The sequence below is a fragment of the Propithecus coquereli genome, unplaced genomic scaffold, assembly GCF_000956105.1.
Source record: "Propithecus coquereli isolate 6110/MARCELLA unplaced genomic scaffold, Pcoq_1.0 Scaffold665, whole genome shotgun sequence".
Classification (NCBI taxonomy): domain Eukaryota; kingdom Metazoa; phylum Chordata; class Mammalia; order Primates; family Indriidae; genus Propithecus; species Propithecus coquereli.
In genome coordinates this window covers 1,238-21,865 of record NW_012152674.1, presented here as the reverse complement: position 1 = coordinate 21,865, position 20,628 = coordinate 1,238, and the positions used below count along the sequence as shown (strand labels likewise).

Sequence of the window (20,628 nt, the reverse complement as noted above, 5' to 3'; positions counted from 1 at the left end):
TTCTATATATTTTTAGCTGTCCAATTAATTTCTTTCTATTTTTGATAGAGACGGGGTCTCGCTCTTGCTCAGGCTGGTCTCGAACTCCTGAGCTCAAATGATCTACCCGCCTCGGCTTCTCAGAGTGTTAGGATTACAGGCGTGAGCCACCGCGCCCGGCCTAGCTTTATTATTTTCATCTGTAAACAGGGCTGCTGTTAACTCCCTCATAAAGCCGTTAAATGAGAATGATGTATGTGTAAATACCTCATCCCATGCTGGCAGGGAGTAGAGATTTAGTAAATACTGTTTTACTTCTTACCTATTAGGTGTGAAGAAAACTACTGTGGATGTTAAAATGGGCAAATAGCCAAGTTGGCAGGGAAGCAGATCCTCCCGCCTGCTCGGGTGCCACCTGAATTCCCGGAGTAGTTTTCTTATGCAGCTGAAACTGGCCAGCAGGGGCCAGCTCTGTCCTCGGATTCGTGGGCTCATTCTAGGGCGGGAGGACATCTCAGAGGGCCTCAGGGACCCTCTTGCTGTGTTCACCAGGAACTGTGGCTTAGAGACACATAGTCACGCTCTGATGCCCAGCCGTGCTGCAGCGTGGCCGGGCCCCCGAGCCCCATCCCAGCCCCTCCCTCCAGCCCTGCCTCCCCCCAGCCCAGATACAGCTCTGTGAGGGGACCACTCGGCAGCTGCTTCCCCCAGCTTTGAGTGGCCAGTGTGTGGGAGAGTGGAGGACTGTGCCTGAAGTAGACATGGAACTAAAAACAAGGCTAAACTCCCAGGCAGGGGTGCCTGACTCAGACGCCTACTGCCCTGTGTGAAGCTGTCTGCTGGGCTTGCTCTGCCTGAAAGCCCTTTTTCTTTATTCTGCAGCAGGCCATCCCCCCTTAGTGCCTGGGCCAGGGGCATCGGAGAAGTCGTGCAGCCTGATGGGACTGCCAAGAGCCATTCCTGAACCTGAGTGGGGAAGTGGGCAGGGCTGGGCAAACCTTGTGTAGGGAGAAATCGCCCGAGGGCACTTCATGTTTATGGTGCTCCCTGCCTGGACTGCTGGGAGGCTGATGCCTGCCTGTGGTCCCTTGGGCCAGCAGTGAGATGACAGTCATCTTCCTCTGGGGGCCTCTTCCGGCCTCCAGGGAATTAGCCGAGGGCACCTGCCACACCTGTTACACAACCACCTTCTGTTCCCTGGCACAGGGCATCCGTCCAGAGGTAGTGTGTGAAATTCACGCAGCTAGGACCTAGTAGAGCCCTGGGGTGGTTTGGCTGAGGCTGGGAGCCCTCTGTCTGCAGGTGTCCTTGGAGCCTGCAGTGCCTCGCAGTGGCACTAGGTGGCACTCCTACCAGGTGCGTCTTAACAGGGTAGGAGGAGTGGAAATTAAGGACTCAGTGGCCAGAAGGGCCTTGTTCAAGGTGGGAAAGTAAATTTACCCCAGAGCGTTCCCCGCCTCCACTAATTCATTTGTTAACTAATTGTCTGAAATCCAGAAGGTGGAGGTCTGGTTCGAGGGCTAATCTCCAGGCAGACCGGTGGGCTGGTTTGTGGTTTCTAAACACCAGTTCACCTTAGCGTGGCTGAATGGGAACGCTGGTGGGCGCTGCGCGGAGGGCGCCGGCGTCCCAGAGCTCGCTCAGCAGACGGAAGGCACAGTGTGCAGAGCCAGGGATTTCCACCCACGACCTTTCTCCACTGGTCTCGCTGGGGCTGGGTTTCCTTCTGTACCCAGGGAGCCTGTGTGGCCAGGGCTGCAATACTGGGGGCTCTGGGGCAGTCAGGATGGTCTTCCGGGGTCTTTCCCGTTCTGGAATTTGACGGTGCTAAGATGCTCTGTCAGTATCTTTCTGTGCTTTAACTCCTTTTTATCCCATTTCATGTGGTGTTTGCTTGGAGCTTGGAGGTGAGAAGGGGCTGAAGTGTCACCGGGGTTTAGGGAATGCTGGGGTCAATCCCAGCAAGTCCTTACTTAACTTCGGCCATAGGTTCTTGGAATCTTCAACTTTATAATGAAACCAATTTTGCCATAAGCTAAAAAAGAGTTAAGCTCCCACGGCATATATTTCTGGTCACAAAAATGTCACCAAACTTCTAAATAAAGACCCCGAACCCTTCTAATATTAAAAATTGAAATAAATGTGAGCTTATATATACACTTAAGAAAGATTAATAAAAACAAGGTAATTATTTACCTGCTTATTTCAGGGTTGAGGGTGGCCAGAACCTGTCTGCCAGGATAGGATGCAAGGTGGGAACCCACCCTGGGCAGGACACCATCCCATCACTGGGCGCGCTCACACACCCTGGGACAAGTCTGACTCGCCAGTGAACGTAATGTGCGTAGCTTTGGGAGGCAGAGAGGAACCAGAGTGCCTGGAGAAAACCCACGTAGACATGAAGGAAGGGTGCAGACTCCACATAGACAGAAGCCCCAGCCGGGAATCGCTGTTTCTTTCCCCCCCTCATCAGTGTTATGATGAAATGATGTTTTTCAAGGACCTGCCGCAGTGATGTCTGCCGTGGGCTCAGGATGGGAGGATAGGAGGGCAGCCTGTGTGTCAGGTATTCTCAGCCCTGCACCAAAACTTGAGGCTCTGGGCTAGAACTGTACCTTGCTCACCCTGCCTCCCTGATCCCAGGGTGCATAGTAGGTGTGGAATGTCGTGGGGATCCGTGACCTGTTGTCTTACACCTGCTGCATCCAGGGTCCGTGGCTTGTCATGTAGCACTTGCTTGGGTGGGACCTGGGTAAGGAGGACAGGTGTGGGGCTGTGTCTGCACAGCACTGTGTCTCGTTCCAGGCTGCCCTGGCCCACCGGCGCCATCTCTCCACAAGCCCTGTAGTCGCTCTCCTCTTGTTCCAAATGGTAATTGTTTTAGAAAACAAAATTCTCAGTGGTCAGAAGCTGGAGTTGTTCAGTGGCCCAGAGAAGACTGAGCCCTGTGAGGCCGTCAGACTGTTGTATGGGTGAGGGGTGGGAGGTGCTGAGTTGGTTGCACAGCTGTGAGTGAGGCTTCTTGATTCCATACCCTTTCTTTGCATGAAAGGCAGCCCCTCAGGTCTTCCCCCTCCTCTAAAAAATATTAAGCTGATTCATTCCATCCCATGTGGACTGAGTGCTTGCTGGGCGCCTGGCCTGTGGCTGCGGGGGTCGGCTGCTGACCCTGCAGGCTGGGGTCCTTCCATGTAGTGGCATAGGAGGACACAGTACACATCGTCCCTTGGGACCCTCATCGCAGCAGGCAGAAGCCTGTGTGCTCTGGGCCGGGCATTGGGACCCTGTTCACAGCTGCTCTTATTCACTGGTCTCCATCATTTTGGGGGTCAGGGCATTTGGTATGTCAGGGGCAAGGCTGCCTGGAGGACAGCATGTGGGCTGGGGGCTGCTTTGCATCTTCAAGATGGGGTGTGGAAGAGATCAAGGACCTCGGTGGTGAGGTCAGCAGCACGTGGTGGCCTGAGCCTGCCTGGCCGTGGGGGATGTGGGGGGAGTGGTGAGGGAGGCAGTGGCTCCTGGAGGCCAGCCACAGGCTGAGGACAGACAGGCTGACAGACAGGAGGACAGATGGGCCGAGGTGTCTCTAGGGGCAGGGGCATCGCAAGACCGTGCCCAGGCAGAGCTGGTTGCCCTGACACCACTCTTCCCCATCTCCCCCGGCCTTGGCCCCGCCTCTTAAAGGGGCCCTCAGGCTGGGCTGGTGGCCCGGCCTGGCTGGAGCTCAGAGGAAGCGGCGGCTTTAACGGTGGCCAGGGTCGGTCTCCTGCCCCCGCCCCGGCAGTCTGAGTGGCTGGAGCGCGAGCCCCGCCCACCCCAAGGCTTCGAGCCGGGCGCACCTCCCTGGGAGCTGGAGGCCGGGGGAGCCCGGAAGACGTGCTGGGGACCCACCTGCCGGTGAGAGAGCCGAGAGCTGAGCAGACCGGACCGGACCGGACGGGACCGGGGCCCTGGGCCAGGGAGCCACAGGTGACTTATCAGGGAGGCGCCCTCCCCTGTTACTGCCCTGCCTGCCCAGAGGACTGGACCGCGGGGAGTGCCCTTCTAGCTCATTCCGTGTGCGGGTTGGCTCTTTCAGTGGTGGGAAGGATGTGGCCCCCGGGGCCTGAGGAACCCACCCGGATGGTCTTGATCAAATTGTGGGCTTCTCCTGTCCCCGACATGGGTCACGGGGCTCAGGCTGCATGAGCTCACTTCCTTCCTCCCCGTCCTGCAGCATCCCGTCTGCCGCGGAGTGCGGGAAGTGAGGGAAATGCCGGCAGAGCGTTGGCGGCGGGGAGCCCTGGGCTCAGCAGCCGCCACCCGCGCTGAGAGCTCCCATCTCCTCTGTGCTGTCCCTCCACAGGAGGGAGCGAGAGGGAAGCGCCTGTTCCTCGGTAGAGCCTCACTGTGTCACCACCCGAGGGCCAGGGAGGGGGTGGCAGGCTGCCTCTTTGTAGAGCCCTGTTCCCCGCAGGCACCAAAGGTCATCTGAGAGGAGGTTCCTCTTCTCTGGGTGATTAAGTGCATCCTGTCTCTTCCCTGCACTCCTTGTTGCGTGGCGGGGCCCTTCTGTTTGCTCCCTCTTCCCCCGTCCTCGCTTGCCCCATGGCTCTCCCATTTTGCCCAGGGAGAGTCCACTTTCCCCGTCCCCTACTTGGGAGGTTGGTCTGCTGCTAGCCCTGGGACATAGGGGAGGAAGGCTTGGTTGCCCCACTGGGCACAGCTTCCAGGTGCTGGGGAGAAGGCCAGCCCCTCGCCTCCGGGAGAGGAGGGCGGAATATGCCCAGCACAGTTGAGGCCGCTGGACACATGATTTGGGGCCCTGGAGGTTTTTGCTGAGGCTTTAGGAGAGGTGAGCCTGGCTCCTGGAGATTTCTACCAGAGAGCAGTTCCCGGGGTGTCCCTGGCTGGACACACAGAGCTGCAAGGCCCCATGTGCTTTGGGAGAGCTGGTTGGGGGCTGCGGGTGGATGGTCCCATCTCTCCCTCACTGCCTGCCCCGCCTTGCCAAGGGTTAAACCAGACTCCAGGAGCATGAGCTCAGGCACACATACACATGCTCACTTGCTCTCGAGCCACAGCCCCCTGGCACCTGACACCCCACACCTGCTTGCAGGCGCCCACCCACACCGGTAGTAACTGCTGGCTGGCCTGGGTCCGTCCATGCGACTTCAGTTGGAATGTTCCATTCCACTGGGGGGAGCAGGTGCTGTGCACTGTCCTGGGCAGTGAGGGGTAGGTGGAGACATTGCTGTGCTGCTGGGGTGTGAACCCCCAGGTCAGCATGTCCTGACACAGGTGACCCCCTCCCCCAGTGTGGTCCTGTTGGCCATTGCTTCCTACTCCCAGGGCAGCCATTGCCCCCTTAGCTTGGGCTCCTCTTGCAGAATTGCCGCCCAAGCCCCACTTCTTTCCTCCTGCCCTGTGGTGGAGACCTCTGTCCCCCCAGGGTGTGGGTTTGCCTGGTGTGGGGAGCCAGGTCTGGGGGCCGAGGTGGGGCTGTGTCAGGCGCTCGGGTGGGAGTGAGGGTTTCTGAGCAGACTTGTTCTGGGCCGTGGTCAAAGCTGTGCTCTGAGCCTCAAGGCGGGTGGGCAGGAGGAATTTTCCTTCTCATTTTCCAGATGCGGGAACCGAGGCCCAGAGAGAACCTGTGGCTTGCCAAGGCCATTCCTGGCTCTTGGGGTGAGAGTGGCGGAGGGCAGCCAGGGTTGCAGTGACCAGGTTGTCCTCCACCACAGAGCCTTCTGAGTTCCCATGTTCCAGGTGACTGGTCCTTAGGACATGTAATGACTTTAAGGTCCTGCTGGTCACGGCCCAAAATTCAGCTCTGTGGAATGTCCTTGACTCTCAGGAGGGAGGGAAGGTGTCAGCCCTTCCTTGTTTCAGGGCATCCTCCCTGCACATTCCTCATCCAGGGCCCAAGCCCCCGGTTACCCTTTAGGGAGCCAGGAGGGTGAAATTGCTGGTCTGTGGTGCAGGGGTTGTCGCAGGTGGAGGGTGAATGGGGCTCTGAAATGGGGAGGCCAGAAGCACTGCTGGCTGAGGAAGTGGCTCTGCCCTTGGGAAGTGGGAAGGCAGCGACCTCTAGGGGCCCCTTCCCTCCATCCTGCAGCTCTGAGCTGGACAGTGCCCAGCCTGTTTCCTTGGGGCGGGGGTGGGTAGCAAAATTCATCTGCTGCCTGGAGACCTTTTGGGGCCCACAGATGGTGATCTGAAGAAACTCTGACACCCTGCTCTGGGCACCTTGTTTTAGAAGAGGTAGAACAGTGATAAAGACAGGACCTGAGGATAAGGGCCCCTGGCCTGGGGCGAGTGCAGGTGGGTGCCTGGCCTGGCCCCTCAGGGCGGTTCTTAGCATCTCTCCAGGGAAGCGGCTCCTTGGGCTGGTCCCCTTAAGCTTCCTCCACTGTCGGAAGGGGGAGCCAGGCCCCTGGCCTCACGTGCCTTGAGTCCTCCGCAGTCAGGACTGGAGGTCTGAACCGGCGGCCCCTTGTAGCGCTGTGGGAGAATGAAGTGCCAAGGTTCAAGCAGGAATCTGCTCTGGGCTTTCTGCCACATTCAGGGCCACAGTGGTCACGTCCAGGTGGTAGGACAGTGGGAAAACTGGCAGGAGGCGGGGCTCTCGAGGTCCCGTCTTCTCCCCCTCCCCACAAAGCCACACTTGCTGCCCCTTGAGTCAGGGTTGAGCTCAGCTCCTGGTCTGCGCTTTATCAAGAGGGAAAAGAGCTGCTTCTTTGGGCACAGGCACTGGGCTCACCCCCGACTGCCCGTCACCCCTCTGGGCCTGTTTCCCTGGCAGGGGGCCAGTGGCCAGGGAGGGTGGGAAGTGCCCAGTATGTGGGTGGGATGGTTGGAACAACCCGACCATTGAGGATGGGAAGGTGGCAGGAGGCCGGGCATGAGCCTAGAGCAGAAGCAGCGGTGTCCACGGAGCTGTGGGCCTGGCCCTCGCTTCCTGCGCCAGCATCTTCCTGAGGGAGGAGGCTTGTGTGCATCTCTTGGGAGGGTGGGCACCCTCCCGTCTCGCCCACCCTGCAGTGAGCTGTCCTTGCCACTCATCAAGGAGAGGGACCTGGACAGCTCAGTCTGGGGTGGGCCAGGCCTCACCACTTGCTCTGTCAGGGAGAGAAATCGCACTGCGTCCAGACCTTAGTCGCCTGTCATCCCAGGTACCAGGGCTGGAATCTTCACCTCTGTGGCTGAGGAGGATTTGCCAGGGTGTCCGATGTTCGTCCTTGTGCGGCCAGAGCCATGTCTGAGTTGGCCTCTTGCTCTGTCACAGTGCATTGGCTGTGGCTGCGGGTCACTGCCCGGCCTATTCTGTGCTTAGACGCAGCTCTTGGGCTGCGTTTGTTCATCTAAAGATGGCCATAGGCCCCTGCCCACCGTCCAGGGCTGTGCTTAGGGTTGGAGGCCAGGAGGGGTGGGCTCTGGTCAGCCCATGTCCTCCTCGGGCCTGGAGGGCCTTGATTGCCCTGGGCTGAGATAGCCCCTACAAAGCCGACCACCTCCGCCTGCAGATGACAGGGAAGGACAGCAAACATTCCACAGCTTTGCTAAGTGTGTCCTCCCAGCCAGCGGCCCCGGCCAAAGTGCTTTTCTGAAGCAAAGACGGGAAAATGGGAAACTGGTTCAGTCTTCAGGGCCCGTTCCCGGCCCCAGGCTGGTTTTCCCTGAGGTCACCCAGCGCACTGCTTCGGAGGGGGCCAGGAGGGGGTCAGAGCCAGGTAGTGGGGGCTCCGAGGCCAGGAGGGGTGTGGAGAGCTGGCGCGGGTAAGATGCCCCGGCTGTCACCGCTGCACCTCTCCCGGCTTCCCGCTCATCTCATTCCTCAGGTGCTACTTTGTAACCTGAATCGAAAATGGGTCAGGTCCTGGCGAGGGAGGGGCCGCAGACAGGCTGACGCTGTGCTCTCGGGCCCTGGAGCACAGGGCTCAGGTTCCCATCTTGTGCTCTTGGAACTGAGAGGTGCCTGGGAGGTCTGGCAGTGGCGTCTGGTCCCCTCCCTGCCATGGCTCATTGGAGTGGGCAGCCTGGGTGCCTTGCCCACCTGCCACCCCCCAGCCAAGCTGAGGAAGTGGATGCCAGGGCAGGCTGGCTCAGCCCCGGGCAGCAGAGACACGGCAGGCAGCCAGGCCTTGGGACGCTGCAGGTGGGCTGAGTTCAGGGGCTTCTGCCCCAGGCTGCAGACCCTGAGCAGGTGTGTGACCAGTGCCTGTCTGTTTGCAATAGCCCCGACCCTCTAACTGCGCCCCGTGAGCCACCAAGACCGAACCAGGGTGGGGAAGCGGCACCACCAGCCAGCCTTGCAGAGGCAGAGCCCCTGGAGCAGTGACAACGTGGGAGATCTTCTGGTGCAGGGAAGGGGAGGAAAGAGGAAAACACAGGCGAGCAGCCTAGCGCTGCCCTCCGTGCGCCTGCCTGTGATGTGTCAGTCTGAGGCGCGACAAGGACCAGAGCTCCGTGCCGTGAAATGGTGAGATGTCCTAACCCCACTGTGCCCCGCCACAACCTCTGGAAGGTCAGAGTTCACATCCAGTGGCCCCACAGTGGAGGTGGTGGCAGGGTGTTCCAGGGGTCAGCCCCGGAGGCTGGAGGGGCCAAGCTTGAGGGACCGGAGAGCCTGCTTCAGGTACCTGCAGTTCCTGCCCCCGGGAGAGCCCCGTGGGGGAGGCGACCAGCAGGCTTCAAGACCCAAGTCTGACGTTCTTACCCTGCTGCTCCTGGGCTCCCTCTGCCTCCTGGGAGAGGCTCCCCCACCCCGCCTCATGCTGGCCTGAGGGTGCAGCTCTTCTGGGATTGGTCCCGGCTCTTCTGCGGTGAGCAGGGTGGGTGGGGAAGCCCTGGGAGAGCAGTCATTTGTCTTTGCTTGGCCCCTGCCACCTTCCCAGACCTTTTAAAACGGGGGCGGGATGGGAGAGAAGGCGGCATCTGGGGACCTGTGGGGACGTGCCTGGGGCGCTGAGCCCTGCCTTGCACTGCACCTGACCTGTCTGCTCTGCTCGTGCTATCAGCTGTGACGCCTCTTTGTCCCTGGGTTTGCTTAGCAACTGAGAGACAGGATCCAGCTTCTCTTGAGAGCACAGTTCCAGACGACAGCCATAGATTATCTAGCCAAAGGCAGTCACTTGGCAGATAAGGAAACTGAGTCTGGGCATATTCTCGGGGTGGGTGGCAACGTGCTCTCCTGATGGCTGCAGTGGGGCCTCAGGAGCATTTTCTAGGGCCTAGTCATGGGACAGTGAACCAAGTCTAGGGCCTGGTTCGGGCTCCAGAGGCCAGTGGCAAGGCCCATCCCGGCCTCTGTGACTCCCGTTGAAGCTGAGACTGTGCTGAACACACTGGATCCGTGCTGGGAGGGTTGGGGAGACGCCACCGGCTTTGCTGAAAGGGGGGGCCTGGGTCGGGGGTGTGTATCTCAGTGCTTCCTACCAGATCTTGTCTGGCCCAGTCCCTTAATTTAGTAGATGAGGAAACAAGAGGCCTAGAGCCATGAGGAGAGTATCCTGGGTCCTGCAAAGGGATGGTTGCTGCTGGGGCTGCAACTCTGCAGTGCTGTGTGCCGCCAGGGCTCAGGGCAGAGCTGGCCGTGGAGGCTGGGGCATGAGGCAGGCTCTACGCTCTGCCTTCGCCACACTGGGCCCTGGCAGGCTTGGTCCTGAAGGCCCTCGCTGGGGCCCCTTCCTGCTTAGAAGCTGCACCATCTGAGCGGTGTCCAGGAGCTGGGCCTCACTCTCCTCTGTCTTGGCTGTCCCTGTATTCCCAGTCCTCCCAGCTGCTGGCAGGCGGGAGAGACTGGGAAGGGAGTCCGCCAGCCAGGGGCAGCCAAGCCCTGGGCTCAGAATGGGGTGGGGACGAGGTGCAACCAGTGCTTGCAGGACTGTCTCACCCCACTGGCGAGGCAGCTGGTGGGGGGCAGGTGGACAGGAGGGGCCCTCCTGGGTCTCCCCCCCGCCGAGTGTGGCCACTGACCCTGGCTGTGCGTGGACGTGTGCCCCGCAGGTTGCAGTTCCCCCAGCTGGCCCTGAGGCGGAGGCTGGGGCAGTTGAGCTGCATGTCCAGACCTGCCCTGATACTGCGCTCCTGGCCCCTGACCATCCTCTACTACCTCCTGCCCTTCTGTGCCCTCAGCCCGCTCAGCCGGGTGGGATGGAGGCCCGTGAGCAGGGTAAGTATGCGCTGGCCCCAGCCCTTTCCCAGGGTGGGCCTGAGGCGCAGGTGGGACCAAGTTGTCAGGAATGGAGGTGATGGCTGTGCCCTGGTTGGTGGGTGTCAGAAGGTTCACTGGGACGGCCACGGCAGCTTTTGAGAAGGCAAGGCTTGTTGGTGGCCACGCGGGCCCCAAAGAAGTGACTGTGAGGACTCGCTGTGCACTGCCTGCTCTCCTTGCCTGCCTTTTTGGGGCTCTGGTCCTGGAAGGAACCCACTCTGGGGATTCAGAGAGCGGTGTGTGTCTCTGACTGCGTTCAGGCAGAAGGGAGCTAAGAGATGATTTTGAAGACTCCAAATTAATTCCTGAAGCCAGAGGATGGTTCAGGAGGGCTGGGGCCTGTTTGGACCCCTTAGGGGAGTTGGTAGACTTGTTCTAGGCACCTCGGCGTCTCTCCCTTCCCCGAGAGGTCTGAGATGTGACGGGCACGAGGCCCACCACACACTGACGCTGCGGCCAGGTCAGGTCCATTCACATCTCCCCACCCCTCTTCAAGCAGTAGGACTGTGCTGGCCAGTCGGCCACTCTGGGGCTGGGGCAGTTGCTGTTTGACCTTGGCGTGACATGACTGAAACGACCTGAGTTGTACGTAAATCCTCAGTTTGAGAGACCATTTGGCAAGTGCAATTCTGGTTCCTAGTGAGAAACAGCCGTATCACAAAACCAGGGTGGGGCGCCTAGGCCTGGTGGCCTCTGTTGGGCTCGAGTTCTCTCCTGCACTGGGGGGTGGGCTCTTTGGAGCTGGGGGCAATGTGGCCAAGTCGGACCCCACCCTCTGGCTGCAGGTGGCCCTGTACAAGTCGGTGCCAACGCGTTTGCTGTCGCGGGCCTGGGGCCGCCTCAACCAGGTGGAGCTGCCGCACTGGCTGCGCAGGCCCGTCTACAGCCTGTACATCTGGACCTTCGGGGTAAACATGAAGGAGGCTGCCGTGGAGGATCTGCACCACTACCGCAACCTCAGCGAGTTCTTCCGGCGCAAGCTGAAGCCGCAGGCCCGGCCGGTCTGTGGCCTGCACAGCGTGGTGAGGCCCGACCCCTACCTCCCTTCCTCCTGTGGAAATGGGATTCCCGCCTGTCTTGGGAACCAGGCCCAGCAGCCTCCAAGGCCAGGGCCTCGGTGGGTGGCTCCTCCCAGGCCGGGCCCCACCTGCCCAGCACGGCCCCCCATCTCCAGCATGTGTGTCAGGGGCGGGGCTCTGGGGGCTCAGCAGATGACAAGGTAGGGGCTGGCTCCTAGGGGAGGAGACACCCTCCCTCCCAGCAGCAGCCTCTCCTGGTGCTTCCAGATCAGCCCGTCGGATGGGAAGATCCTCAACTTTGGGCAAGTGAAGAACTGCGAGGTGGAGCAGGTGAAGGGGGTCACTTACTCCCTGGAGTCGTTCCTGGGCCCACGCACCTGCACGGAGGACCTGCCCTTCCCACCAGGTGGGTGACGGCAGACGGAGCCAGGGCAGCCTGCTGCTGTGTGGCTGGGCCAGGTGTCAGAGGGCTCAGGGAGGCACGTGGGGCAGGGAAGGCTCAGGCACTGGGGGCTGGCACCAGAGCTCCCGTGGGAGCCGTGTCCCGACTCTGCACAGGCTCCATCCTGGAGCTCATCTGAGAGCATGGCCCTCGTGCCTGCCCCTACCCCACAGCCACCTCATGTGACTCCTTCAAGAACCAGCTGGTCACTCAGGAAGGGAACGAGCTCTACCACTGTGTCATCTACTTGGCCCCCGGGGACTACCACTGCTTCCACTCCCCCACCGACTGGACAGTTTCTCACCGGCGACATTTCCCAGGTAGGCCCAGGGCCAGCAGGTGGGTGGGAGCTGCCCTGTGGGCTGCCGACAGAGGCTCTAGGCTGCTTGGTGTCAGGATACCAGGCTCCATTGGGGTCACTGAGGCCACGAGTTGACTGCTTCAGGCAGGGGAGCCTGGGGTCCAGCCTGCTCTGCTTTTGGAATGACATTGAGGTGACAGGTCATGTGTCCCTCTGGGTTATGGCTCTGAATGGGGAGTAGCAGAGGTCCCTGCCCCCACAGGCTCCCTGATGTCCGTGAACCCCGGCATGGCTCGCTGGATCAAAGAGCTCTTCTGCCACAATGAGCGGGTAGTCCTGACCGGGGACTGGAAACATGGCTTCTTCTCACTGACGGCCGTGGGGGCCACCAACGTGGGCTCCATTCGCATCTACTTTGACCGGGTGAGCTGGCCCCAAGCCCTGCCAAGGCCCAAGGGCTGGACCTCTTGGGTCCACCCACCTTGCCTGCTGGGTGGCAGATCCACTAGGACTTTTTAATTCTGGGAGGGTTACGCCTCTGGCCAGGCCTGAGGAGGGGCCGCCCCTGCCGGCTGAGGCTTCCCTCCCACTTTGCTGCCCCTTGCACCTTAACTGGGGGTGGCTGGGAGGGAGGGAATTTACCTCCCCGCCTGGCACTTGGCTTCTGCCAGGAACCATGGTCCAAGGAGAGAGTGAGCGGGAACAGAAAGGGAGTGTCAAGCTTGGGGTGGGCCGTGTGGAGGGCGGAGCATGTGGGAAGGGGGCCGGTGCACAGAGCCTGCTGCCCACCTTGCACATGGGGGCTGCCTTTTTGGGTGTCAGTTTCTGACCGATGGCCCCTGGCTCCCAGTCTGGCAGCACCCTTCATGCTGGGAGAACAGCTGGTCGGCCTGGTTTCTCCCTGTCCTCCTGGGCCCAGTTCACAGCGGGTGGCGGCTGTGTGTGATCCCGCTAGACCAGGCCCTACTGGCCCTGAGCTGCCATCCCCACTTCCTTTTTGGAGCTGAGTTGGGTGGTGTTGGGAACAAGCAACAGAGGGAGTAGGACCCAAGCACAGGTGGAGGTGGCACTGACCTGTGGCCTCCTGCCACAGGACCTGCACACGAACAGCCCTCGGTACAGCAAGGGCTCCTACAACGACTTTAGCTTCGTGACGCACACCAACAAGGAAGGCGTCCCCATGCGCAAGGGCGAGCACCTGGGCGAGTTCAACCTGGGCTCCACCATCGTGCTCATCTTCGAGGCCCCCAAAGACTTCAACTTCCAGCTGAAAGCAGGACAGAAAATCCGCTTTGGGGAGCCTCTGGGCTCTCTCTAGAGCCTCTTTGTGGCTGCTGAGGGCCTTTTCCGAATAGAACCTGACTCTCCTAGAGGCAAAATGCCACGAGGCCGTCCGGGTGGGGGGATCTTACCAGGTAGGACTGGAATGATTCCATTCCCACCTGTCTCAGAGGTGCAGACAAGAGGTTCTGGATCCTTCCCATGAGGTGGTCAGAGCCCCTGCCATGCCCTCAACCTGTGCTGTTCCCTCCCCCCGCTGAGCATCCGGTCGGTCCACCGTCGTTTCAAGGCGATGACTGGTAACCATGTAGTGTCTTGCTGCTGCTTCCCTCACCTGGGCCATTTTCTGTCGGCCCTTTTTGCTTTTTTTTGGCCTTAACTCCCTGCACAGGGTGAGGTGCCTCCTTGGCACGGACTGTGGACACTGCCCCCCCACGGGGCCACACAGCCTTCATGACAACTGCTTTTTCTTCCCAAATTTACTTCATTCGGCTCATTGGAAAAAGCGGAATCTTTCTTTGCACTTGTAGCTGAGCGCATCACCCTGGACCTGCTGCTGTCTTCTGAGGACAGTGACTTACGATGTAGACCGGCCTTCTGGAGCTGGCTTCTCTGTGTGGCAGGCAGGTGGCCCAGGGAAGAGCTCGTGTCCCCCTCCCTGTATCCAGCCCCACGTGAAATGTGGGAAGTTGCTGCCGTGGTGGAGGCAGAGGGATCAGTGCCTAGAAACCCTGCCCCAGTTAGCGAGTACTCAGGCCGTGGGGAGCCCGAGGGTGAGGACAGGGCCAGATTTCATATGGCTGCTAGGGACACCGTGGATTTCTCCTGCAGGAGAAGTCATGGAACTCTTTCAACTGTATCAGTAGCACAGTATTTTTGTATGAAAAGTGGGAGACTTCTGAACAGTAATTCATTTAATTGCAAAACATTTTGAAATAAAAAGCCAAAACTCAGTGTAGCTTTGCATTCTGTTCCTGGAGGTGGCCGGAGGCTTCCCCCAAAGCCCAGCTCCTACCTCCCTGGGGCGAGCACGCTAGCACAGGCTGCGCCGCAGGGCCTGGATGCGGGTGATACAGGCGCCGACGGGCTGTCGCTGGGCTTGGAGCTCCTCGACCAGCTGCTGGACCTGCAGCTCCACCTGGGGGTGGGACAGTCTGGGCTGAGAGGAAGCACAGCCAGGTGGGTACAGGGCCTGGCCGGGGGCCTCACCTCCTCAAGCTCTTGCTGCACCTGCAGCTCCATTTCCTGGTCCTCAGGCCTGGGCTCCTCTCGGCTCAGCTCCAGCCACCTGCGCAGGCTGCGCGCTTGCCGCTGACAGGACCTGAGGGGTGGAGAGAGAAGGGTCTGTCGGGCAGGGTGCCCTGAGCTGCAGGCATGAATTCCCATTCCTCCCCCCGCCTCCTTCACCTCCCCAGCGAACAGCAACTCAGGCGAGCCCAGGTGAAAGCACCCTCCTATCCCCCCTCCCCTGTGCAGAGCTGGGGCTGAGGGGACCAGTCTGTTTTCTCGATTTTCCGAGGCTGCTACATGCCGATGGCCCCCAGACCACCGCTGCAGCTAGGAGCCCGGGCCTGTCTTCTCCACACCTTTTAACATTGGCATTATGATCACTGGGTAGGTAGCATGACCTGATGAGGTTTTTATAGTTTTGCTTTTTCACCGCCCCCATCGAAAGCAGGGCCTCTGTCCCAGGTGGGCCTTGCTACGCAGGACTGAGCAGGACAAAGGTGACGAAGTGGAGGGCTCCAGTCCCCACCTGGTGGCCCACCCCCAGGATCCTGGCAGCTGGCTCAGGGGAGATGGAACCCCCGCCTTTCCAGGTAACACCTGTCAGCATGTTGCCAGGTACACGGACCATTCCCGGGCCTTACCAGAGGTTCTGCTTGGTGGCCTGGTAGTGCTGTAACTGCTGCTGGATCCCCTCAAGCTCAGCCTCCAGGTCCACACAGCCTACAGCAACAGGATACCGAGCTTGACCATCTTCCCCTCTGGGACCTGGGGATTCACTGCCCTGACAGGCCCCAGCCACACACCTGCAGTTTCAGAGCCAGGCCCAGCCCTGGTGTCTGTGAAGTCCCCAGGGAGGAGCAGATAGGGGTCAGGGACACAGGCCGGGGATGGGGGGGCCTGGGGCTTCAGCTTGGGGGTGGTCGGCAGAGCTGACACCTGTAAAGGAAGGAAGGATTGACACTGAGCAGAGAAGCCAGGAGGAAGCCCCGGGAGAGGGGCACCGAGTCCTCGTCACCTTCTGTGTCACCACCTGCCCACATACCAGGCCCCAGCCCCCGGAGCTGGGCTTCCTGGGCACCCACTGAAGCAACCCAAGGAGCAGCCCACCTGCTCTGGGGGCTGTTCCAGGCCTTCCTGAGCCCCCCACCCCCTCCTCTGAGCTCAGGACCTTGCTGAGCTTGGACTTTAGTGAGCAAAGAGGTCAGGCAGAGGCAACTGTTCCCGCTGTCCTGCAGCCACCACCCCTGCAGCCCTCCCCTGGGGAGACCACACAGCCTGGCACCGCCAATGGCAGGAACAGACCCCGCTCAACCCCACTCTAGCCAGGGTGTGTGGCCCCACGTGGCCAAACACTCCAGGAACGCCACCTTCCTGCCCCCACCCTTTCAGGCCCCAGCGTTTCGGGTGGCCCGACCGTGGCCGTCACCTCCATTACTGAGCTCTAACCACCCGTCCCTGCCCAGGCTCCTCCCCAGGGAGCCTTGGCCCCTCTGTTCTCCCTCCATACGTTCCTCCCAGGTGAGCTCATCGGTTCCCTCCATACGTTCCTCCCAGGTGAGCTCATCGGTTCCCAGGGGGTTTAACCTTCAACCTATGCTGAGGATTCTGTCTACGCCTCTGGCCCTACTTTTTCCCCGAGGGCCAGACTCAATGCCACTGCTTTCTCTCAAATCTGACAGGTTCAAAATGGGCTCTGTACTTTGCCTGAAACCTGTCCCCACCCCACCTTTCCTTCTTTCTGTAAAAGAACTCATCGTTCCCAAAGTTATTCAAGCCAGAAACCCAAGAGTCATCCTCGATCCCTCCCTCCCCTCATTCTCTGCAAACCCATCAGAGCGTGTCCTGCTGCGTCGCCGCCAGCAGTGCCTGTCCACCTCCGCAGCCACCGGCGCGCACAGGGCATGAGCCCGTGTTAGAAACCAGGCTCGGTGCTCCCTGCTAGAACGTCCACGATTTCCTACTCAGATTCCAAACTTCTCCCCAGGCCTGCATGAGCCTATGTGACCTGCAGTCACCTCACCGGTCTGCACACAGCGGTTTTCTTTCGATTGTCTCTGCCTACGCCGTAAGCTACACGAGGGCAGGGGCTCAGCAGGCTGTGTCCCTCGCACCTGGCGCGTGCAGTGGGCACCTACACTTGACCGGATCAGTGGCCTGCATGTCTTCCCATGCCAAGGTGTTCCAGAAACCACGAGTACAGCTGTGGCTACAGAGCCGAGTGCACCAGAAAGGGCACCCCAGGCCAGACCTGCTAGAGCATGACTCACCCGGGCTGGTGCTTCCGCCCCATGGGGCATGAAGGAGGAAGGAGGCAGCAGCAGCAGCTCCGGGCCTGTACTTGCCATGGGGGGCAGCTTTGGGCCAGGGGCGCCTGATAGGGCCCCAGACAGGGGGCTGCTGGGGACCAGTGCTCTTGGGGCCTCTGCCAGGGCGGCCCTCAGCAGGGAAGGGCCGGCGGGTTGGGTCGTGCTCCGGCCACACTCCTGCAGCTTTTCAGGCCTGAGCAGAGGGAAGGCAGGAAGGAGCCTGGTCAGGACGTGGACCCTTCTCTGGCACCAAGGAACAGGAAGGAAAGGGGCCACCCACCCTAGGGCCACCAAAACACAGGTCCCAGATGGAGGTGCCAGCTGCTTTGGGGGCCCATGACCACACAGCCTACCCCTGCCTCTGGAGGGGGCCGCACCCCAGGGACGACCACTGGCTCTGCACGGGCTCCAGCAGAAAGTGCGGGCGTCGCGGCTGCTTCCTCGCTGAGCAGGCAGCACTGCTGGGCGGAAGCACAGGGTCTGCCCCTTTAGGTTGACCAGGGCTGCAGAGGCCCAAGATCTCTGTGGGTGGGGGCCGTCCAGTCCCACCCTCCAGTTTTACAAGGAGCCTGAAGGCCAGAGGAGGTGCAGCTCCTGCCCAAGGTCAGCAAGCTGGGGCGGACCTGGGCCACGGAGGGTGCCTGATGCCACAGGGCTGCTTCACCCAGGTTGTCTTTTGACCTGTGCGGCAGCCCTGGCAATGAAGGTGTGGTCCCTGTCACCGGGGAGCAGCCTCTGAGCCGCCCGGGCTCCTGTCGAGGTCGGGCAGTACAGGGCAGAGCAGGGACTGGGTCCTGGGCCGGTGCACCCGCCGTGATCTCTCCCCGAGCTGGTCACTCTGGGGGCTGCCAGCTGCCCCAGCACAGGGTGGGGTTAGGTGTAGGGTTTGGGGAGACCACTGGGGGTAGGGGAAGAAGGGCAAGTGCCAGGTCACAAAAAGAGGGGTTTCTGACAGGGAGCCAGTGTCTTGGCTGTAAGGAAGAGGGAAACAGCTGCCTACTGCTTATTCCTTTTGTCATCTGCATGTATCACTTTGAAAAGACTGTCTCAGCAGTAGGACAGATAGGAGAGGGCAGGAAGGTGTGGCAGAGGAAGGGACACCCACTTCCTGAGCCTTGGCAGGCAAGGGAGAAAGAGGGTCTGGAAACCCCACTCCATTCTCCCCCTGCCCCGGGAGGGGCGGGATCTGCTCAGCTGTGACAAGGCCATCCCTGGCCCGTCCATCCCGTCAGGACTGGGCTTTCCTCCCTGCTGTACCATCCAAGCTTTTGTCCCAGGTGGGAGGAAGGAGGAGGAGGAGGAGGAGGTGAGGAAGGGCGACTCACAGCTCACGGAGGTGTGGCTCCCCCGTGGCAAGGGCCAGGCTGCTCAGGGCTCCCTGAGGCTGAGGAGCTCGTGGCTTCTTGGTCTCCCTGGTGGCATCCCCAGCCCCAGCAACAGCTTGGTCGAGAAGGAGACCCTCAAATGTCACTCTCCTGCTGGGTGCGACGGGTGCTGGGGGCTGGGGCTCCCTGCCGCAGCCCAGCACCTTCTGTTTCCAGAGTGTGGCGCAGCGGCGGACTGCATGGTGGAGCTTGTGGGCTGCCTGTGACAGGGCCCCTCGTCAGCTGTCGCCGGACCCCGCCCGCTCCCCACAGGCAGGGTGGGCACCCCAGGCCTACCTGGACCTGCTGCTGGGCCTGCAGCTGCTGCCGGGAGGCCTTCATGCCCGCTGAGAAGCGCAGGAGGCGCGTGGCGCCCTCCCAGAGGAGCTGCCGGTGGTAGGCCTGCACCGCCTGCTCCAGCCGCGCCTTCTTCCTCCTCCTCGCCTGCACGAAGCCCAGCCACGCGGTCCACGCCTCCAGGGAGGGCAGGAGTGAGCCGGGCCTGCCTGCTTGGGCTCCCACAGGGGCTCTGCCCATGGCTCACCCCGGCAGTAGCAGCAACATGCAGATCGCGTTACCTTTGCCTGCAGCGAGAAGGCCCAGAACCACAGGGCGCGCGCCGTAGCCTGCTGCTCCCACCTCCTGGCCGCCAGCTAGGGCCAGAGAGACTAGTTACTTCCCTGTCACCTCTTCAGGGAGACCGTCCTGAGCACAGGGCCGGGGCTAACTGCCTGGCTCATCAATAATCCCCTCCCTCCACCAAGAGGGATCCACACGCTGATCTGTGGACAGAGGAAGGGCCTTTAGGAGAAAGGCTCCTGCAGGGGGGGCGCGTGGCGACAGCGGGCTGGGGGTGGGAGGCCCGGGAGCGGGGAGAAGGGCTGGGCCGAGGGCGCTGTCATGTGTGATGTGCGTGATCCCCCCAGGCTTTTTATCAAGGCCTCATCAAAAACATAACATGGATTTCATATTAATTTTAGACATTACACTGATGTACTTTTTAACATGACACTAGAAAGCTAAACTGGGCACTGAAGTGGCTGGCCTCACACAGGTCGCAGATGGGAGGAAGCTGGTGCCCAGAAGGGCCTAGAGGGGGAGAGGGAGGTGCCCCAGGACAGGGTGATACGGACAACACTGAACCGGAGGTGGGGGCTGAAGGTCACCCCCAGCCTGGACCTCATGAGCCAGCAGGAGGGAAGCGGGAAAGGGACATCTCAGGGACTCCCACCTGCTGTCTCCATTGGCGGAAGCAGGCCCGGCCGAGTCTCTGTGCCAGGAGCTGGGTGCCCTGCCGCTGCAGGAGCTGGGGAGAGAGCAAGTGCACAGGGAGCTGCGTCCCAACTGCAGTTGGGGACCTCACGTCCCGTCACCAGGGTGAGGGTCTAACCCAGATTGCTTGGGGGCAGCCACAGGGTAAGGCTCCCGGCCTAAGTGGACTGTCCTCCCAACGCCAGGAGTCCTGGGTGAGGCCAAGGGCCTCCCGCACAGGCAGGGGGTGTCTAGAAGACTCCATAGGTGCCCGGCTCTGACAAGCCATGGGTCAGCGTGAACCAGGTTTCCCTGCTGAGCCATCTTCCCCCAGGAGACCCGATTCTGAGGCTGGCTACCCCCAGTCTCCAATGAACACCCAGAAAGGGTCCTGCAGCTTTGTTCCCGCGGGACCCCAAGCCACCCACCACCCGTAGCAGCTGCCCCGAGTTCTGTCAGGAGAGACCCCTTCCTGAGAGGTGTCTCCTGGCCTGGACACCCCGTGCCATACAGGGGGAGCTTGGAAAGCTGCCGCCTCCTGCCTCACCCTTTTCCTGACACACCCCAGATGGTGCGTCTTCCATCGGGCCATGCCCCCCAGCAGCAGCTGCCGGCGGTGGTGCCGCGCCGCCCTCTCCAGCCGGACTCTCTGCTGCGCCGCCCTCTGGCTGTGGTCCCGCCAGCGCCGAAACCAGGTCCGGAGACAGCCTGAGGCAGACCCAAGCCAGAGCCTGCCCTTCTGTAGGATTCCACAGGCGACTACGTCATGGCGAATGTTCAGGCAGCGGAGAAGGTTGTGTGGGGATGGAGTTGGGGTGTCCAGCCTCCACTTGGTGTCCTCCCAACGCCAGGAGTCCTGGGTGAGGCCAAGGGCCTCCCGCACAGGCAGGGGGTGTCTAGAAGACTCCATAGGTGCCCACTTGGTGGCCCCTCTCTAAGGACAGCTCTGGCCACCTTCAGCGACTGCGAGTGCCCTGGGGCCATGAACCAGATCTGCTACGCACTGTTGTGCTCCCCAGTGTCCCTCCCGGAGCTACCAGCCCGTCCACAGCCACCACGGGCATGCCAGGGGGTCCCTGCAGAGCCACATGCAAGATGCTGCCGGGCACATGAAGACCCTCCTCTGAGGGAGAAAGGGGCCTCGCCTGAGCTGGAGCTTAGAGGAGGAAGAGGCAGCTCCGCCCTTGGACTGCCAAGGTGTACCTGAGTCTCTGATGCCTTCATGTAAGCCAAGAAATCATCCCACAGGTGTGTGCACCTACT

General features: G+C 61.0%; 2 protein-coding genes across 3 annotated transcripts in view; one reads left to right on the top strand and one right to left on the bottom strand.

Annotated features, from left to right (window-relative positions):
- LOC105823287 (phosphatidylserine decarboxylase proenzyme) overlaps positions 1 to 14,156 on the top strand; it is a 41,977-nt gene extending 27,821 nt beyond the window's left edge. The window contains exons 1-8 of one of the 2 annotated variants that reach the window (XM_012660433.1): positions 3,857 to 3,948; positions 8,194 to 8,437; positions 9,964 to 10,129; positions 10,957 to 11,193; positions 11,458 to 11,596; positions 11,806 to 11,952; positions 12,196 to 12,356; positions 13,027 to 13,401. In XM_012660433.1, coding sequence (XP_012515887.1) covers positions 8,388 to 8,437; positions 9,964 to 10,129; positions 10,957 to 11,193; positions 11,458 to 11,596; positions 11,806 to 11,952; positions 12,196 to 12,356; positions 13,027 to 13,251 — 1,125 coding nt within the window. In that variant the 5' untranslated portion in view covers positions 3,857 to 3,948; positions 8,194 to 8,387 and the 3' untranslated portion in view covers positions 13,252 to 13,401. Of the gene's footprint in view, positions 1 to 3,856; positions 3,949 to 8,193; positions 8,438 to 9,963; positions 10,130 to 10,956; positions 11,194 to 11,457; positions 11,597 to 11,805; positions 11,953 to 12,195; positions 12,357 to 13,026 lie in introns of those variants that run through there. The other variant, XM_012660432.1, reaches the window with a different exon arrangement.
- Positions 14,157 to 14,165: 9 nt separating this feature from the next.
- Positions 14,166 to 20,275, bottom strand: LOC105823274 (protein SFI1 homolog). Its single transcript, XM_012660413.1, has 11 exons — positions 19,913 to 20,275; positions 19,346 to 19,420; positions 18,693 to 18,767; positions 18,412 to 18,588; positions 18,076 to 18,335; positions 17,140 to 17,211; positions 16,712 to 16,943; positions 15,248 to 15,380; positions 15,086 to 15,164; positions 14,424 to 14,535; positions 14,166 to 14,352 (listed from the first exon to the last, which is right to left on the bottom strand). The coding sequence occupies exons 1-11, from the start codon at positions 20,273 to 20,275 to the stop codon at positions 14,248 to 14,250; spliced, it is 1,683 nt and encodes a 560-aa protein (XP_012515867.1). The 3' UTR covers positions 14,166 to 14,247.
- Between the last annotated feature and the right edge of the window lie 353 nt (positions 20,276 to 20,628).

Coding starts and splice junctions, on each gene's coding strand:
- LOC105823274 (XM_012660413.1), bottom strand. CDS start 20,275: ATGGAGTCTTCTAGACACCCCCTGCCTGTGCGGGAGGCCCTTGGCCTC. Junction 18,768..19,345: donor TCCGCCAATGGAGACAGCAG/GTGGGAGTCCCT, acceptor CTCTGGCCCTAG/CTGGCGGCCAGGAGGTGGGA. Junction 17,212..18,075: donor GAGCCACACCTCCGTGAGCT/GTGAGTCGCCCT, acceptor GCTTCCGCCCAG/CAGTGCTGCCTGCTCAGCGA.